The sequence below is a fragment of the Adiantum capillus-veneris genome, chromosome 25 (genome assembly GCF_014529385.1).
Source record: "Adiantum capillus-veneris isolate H3 chromosome 25, ASM1452938v2, whole genome shotgun sequence".
Lineage (NCBI taxonomy): Eukaryota > Viridiplantae > Streptophyta > Polypodiopsida > Polypodiales > Pteridaceae > Adiantum > Adiantum capillus-veneris.
This window is the reverse complement of record NC_140955.1, coordinates 54,856,736-54,860,746: the sequence shown is the minus strand read 5'-3', so window position 1 is coordinate 54,860,746 and position 4,011 is coordinate 54,856,736. Positions and strand designations below refer to the sequence as shown.

Here is a 4,011-nt window from a genome sequence, read left to right as displayed (position 1 = left end):
TACAAAGCATAATGAAAGACATTGGAACAACTCTCTCTTGAATAACAAGTTGTGAGTTCAACTCTCCTCGGATAGATCTTTCGGGTCTCTTGGGATTGTTCCTAAGATGTTCAAATCTTCTCTCTCTCTCTCTCTCTCTCTCTCTCTCTCTCTCACACACACACACACGCACACACAGACGATATGCAGTCAAAATCTAGCTACAGAGTAATGCACTTGCTAAATAAAGGTAACATATAAAAGAAGCACGAGTTGAAACTAGAGGATAGTGGGGAGCGCATTACGCAAAAACGAAGGTAGGCGGTGGCATCAACAGGGTGGCAATATGTGGCGAGTTGCGTAAGGGAGAGGAATTTCTGCAGCAGCACCAGGCTGGTATTTATACCCCCACGAACGCCATCCCAAAGCCGCCAAAGCAAGAGCTCATCCTCTTGCAAGCATTAACTCTGCTGACAATAGCCAAAATGGGTACCAGCTTCAAGATGCTTCTAGCTCTTACAATTCTCTGCTCAGCCAGCTTCTTCGTCAATGCCGCCCGCGAAGAACCCCTCGATGCCAAACCCACCCATGTAAAGCCCGCCGAGGCCACTCCCACTGATGTCAAGCCCACCCAAGTCCAGCCTCAAGAGACCGACGCTGGCTATGGTGGTGGTCATGGTTATGGCCACGGGGGTGGCGGCTATGGTCATGGTGGTCATGGTGGCGGTAGGCAATCACAAGACAATGCTAAACCTGAAGAGACTGATGCTGGCTATGGACACGGTGGTGGCTATGGGCATGGTGGCGGCTACGGGCATGGTGGGCACGGGAAATCCCAAGTTGAGGCAACTGATGGTGGCTACAGCTACGGTGGTGGCTATGGGCATGGTAGTGGGTATGGCCATGGCGGCTACGGACACGGTGGTGGATGGCAATCACAAGCCAATACTAACCCTGAGGAGACTGATGCTGGCTACTACGGTGGTGGCTATGGGCATGGCGGCGGCTATGGACATGGTGGCGGCTACGGGCATGGTGGGCATGGTGGTGGTTGGCAATCACAAGCGAATGCCAAGCCGGAGGAGACTGATGCTGGCTATTACGGTGGTGGCTATGGGCATGGCGGCGGCGGTGGCTATGGGCATGGTGGTGGCTACGGACATGGTGGGCATGGTGGTGGTTGGCAATCACAAGCGAATGCCAAGCCGGAGGAGACTGATGCTGGCTACTACGGTGGTGGCTATGGGCATGGTGGCGGAGGCGGCTATGGGCATGGTGGTGGCTACGGACATGGTGGGCATGGTGGTGGTTGGCAATCACAAGCGAATGCCAAGCCTGAGGAGACTGATGCTGGCTACTATGGTGGTGGCTATGGGCACGGTGGCGGCTATGGGCATGGTGGACACGGTGGTTATGGGCATGGTGGTGGTTGGCAATCCCAAGGCGAGGCTAATCCCGAAGAGACTGAGGGAGGGTATGGGCATGGCGGCCATGGACATGGTGGTGGTGGTCATCACCCTTGAAAGAGGGCAAATCCTCCCACTTGATCAATGCAAGTGCAAGCCAGACACAAGCTTCAACAAAGGAATAATTGAGGGATTAAGCTTGTAGTATGTACATCAAGGGGGCTTTGGATCTTGCTTTGTTATATGGTCTTGTATACTCTCTACTCTCTAAGTCTTTAACTCAGCTTTTACTTGTTGATCTTAGCTCTGCACATGCAAAAGTTAAAACGTATTCTCCTGAAGGTAAGGTAAGGGTTGCATGGATAAGGCCACTTATGTATGCTTGCATTACTACTATTTCAAAAGAGTTCTACTGTTGCATGGATAAGGCCACTTATGTATGCTTGCATTACTAATATTTCAAAAGAGTTCTACTGTTGCATGGATAAGGCCACTAATGTATGCTCACATTAATTACTACTATTTAAAAAGTTAAATGGTGCCACTTTCAAGAATTCAATTTAAAGCATTTGAAGAAAATCACATTTGCATGGCATTTTTGTGATGTAAAAAGATAATATGGAAACCTCAAGCGCTTATATTATACTTATGTTCATAGATGTTACTCTTAACCTAATAAGAATACTAAGGAAAAAATTTTATAGTCCCCTTTTTAATCAAAGAAACTTGATCTAAATTGAGCTTGTTCGTGGATGGCTATCACACTCCCAAATTGCATCATCGATTTTCTTGTAAGGTTCTTTAATCGATTTCATCCAAAGAAAAATCGGCATTTGAACAGTAAGAACAGTTTCTAGTGCTTCAAATGGACAGTCTCCATTCCAAAATCTCACAATCGAACAATTTCCTACTAACATCAAGTAAACTTTGCTAGTGGTAGCCAAAAGCCCTTACTAATTTTAGTGGCATATACATTGAAGATAAAAATTGACGAAATTCCATGTTGCTCCCATATGGTGTCCCTATAATAGGCAGTATAAGAGTCAAAAAAAGTCTTCTTCCTTAGTCAAAATCACGCATCTATTCACTAATGAGACTTTACACACCTACCCCTCATGTTCCCTTTATAAGCATCAATAAGCATCAATTTCCACCATGCCAACATGTTTATTCCTTCTTTAGCATTTAAAGCAAGACGATTTGGGTGTTTCTAGCCTTCTACATACTACAATGTGACTCAAAGCTATTGTGGTCAATGCTTAGAACATACTATACGTGTTTTGATGAACTCTAACTCTCCTTGAATAATATGTGAAATGAACATGGCTCATAGCATAGTTGTCGAGTCCCTTTAACAGAACAACATATAATAGTATTTCTTCATCCTTTCATCACCTATAATGGATCAAGAGAGAAGTAAATTCTTACTCCTACTCCTACTCATACTCATGTAGTGCAAGGACAGTAAGAAACGTTTAATGTAGTGCAAGAACACTAAGAAAATGCTAAAGGGAAAATAAGCAAAAGCAAAACACAAATGTATCATTGTGCTCTCAATCGTCTCTCTTTTGACTTTCCACTTTCATGGGCCTTTCCATTTCCTAATCTCACCCTTCACTTATGCAATTAAGATGTTTTGAAAGGTTGTTTTTGAGATTGGAGAAAAATAAGCAAAAGAAAAACACAAATGTATCATTGTGCTCTCGACCATCTCTTTTATATGAATACAAAATGTAATGGAATTGACCTATTAACTTGAGAGTAACAAAAATTAAAGAGAATATTTTTGTGAAATTACTTTGTGAGCATAGCGGGTGTACAGAATTGATGGTAGTAACATAAACATAGCATCTAGTTAACTTGGCATGAACAATACTTCCACAAGAGAGAGAATTTAGAGAACATGACAATAGTTGAGGACCGGATTTATGTGGAGCCGATCCCGCCTCCAAATAGGCATTTGTATTATGATTTCTCCCATCAAGAGAGACCTGTTACAATACAATCTTTGTGTTCCTTGTAACTTAGGTGATGCAATGAAGATGGAAAGCTTCATGCATCACGAGCATAACATAAACTTTGTGGAAAGCTTTAACTATCCCAAGCCTTAGTCCCAAGACCTCAAACAGCTTCGAAGGTGGAGAGAGCTAGCAGGAATGAGGGTAGGGAAGAGGAAGAAGAAACATTTCATAGGAGAAAGAATTAGTTCTTCACTTATCATCACTCTTCTTGCTAGCATAAATAATAGCATAGTAATGAAAATGGAGAAGATGGAAATCTTAAGCATTGAAGCATGGCTCTTGGTTGGATTTGTATTCCATAACCAAGAGTGTTGGTGTAGGCTCTCAACCTCTCTATTTGCTTGGAGAAGGAGAGGGAGCTCTTGCACTTTTCACTTCACACAATGAGAGTGTGTGTGGGAGAGTATACCCCCTAAACAGGCCCCCTACTTGCTTTGGTCGGCACCGCCCCCCCCCCCCTCCTAGCTCATGCTTGAAGCTCATTGGACCCCTCCAGACCTAGCCAATCATAAGCAGGAGTCTTACCAAGTAAGAAGGGTAGCCTTGGGACAAGTGTCCCCCTTTCCCCTTTGAGAGAGAGGACTTGATAAATGTAAAAACAATTA

At 44.0% G+C, this 4,011-nt stretch overlaps 1 protein-coding gene across 1 annotated transcript; it reads left to right on the top strand.

Annotated features, from left to right (window-relative positions):
• The first annotated feature begins 276 nt into the window (after positions 1-276).
• On the top strand, positions 277-1,681 carry LOC147424919 (uncharacterized). Its single transcript, XM_086500162.1, has one exon. The coding sequence runs from the start codon at positions 465-467 to the stop codon at positions 1,500-1,502; it is 1,038 nt and encodes a 345-aa protein (XP_086356288.1). The 5' UTR covers positions 277-464; the 3' UTR covers positions 1,503-1,681.
• Positions 1,682-4,011: the final 2,330 nt, after the last annotated feature.

Excerpts from the sequence above, each read along its gene's own strand:
- LOC147424919 (XM_086500162.1), top strand. The coding sequence starts at position 465 with ATGGGTACCAGCTTCAAGATGCTTCTAGCTCTTACAATTCTCTGCTCA.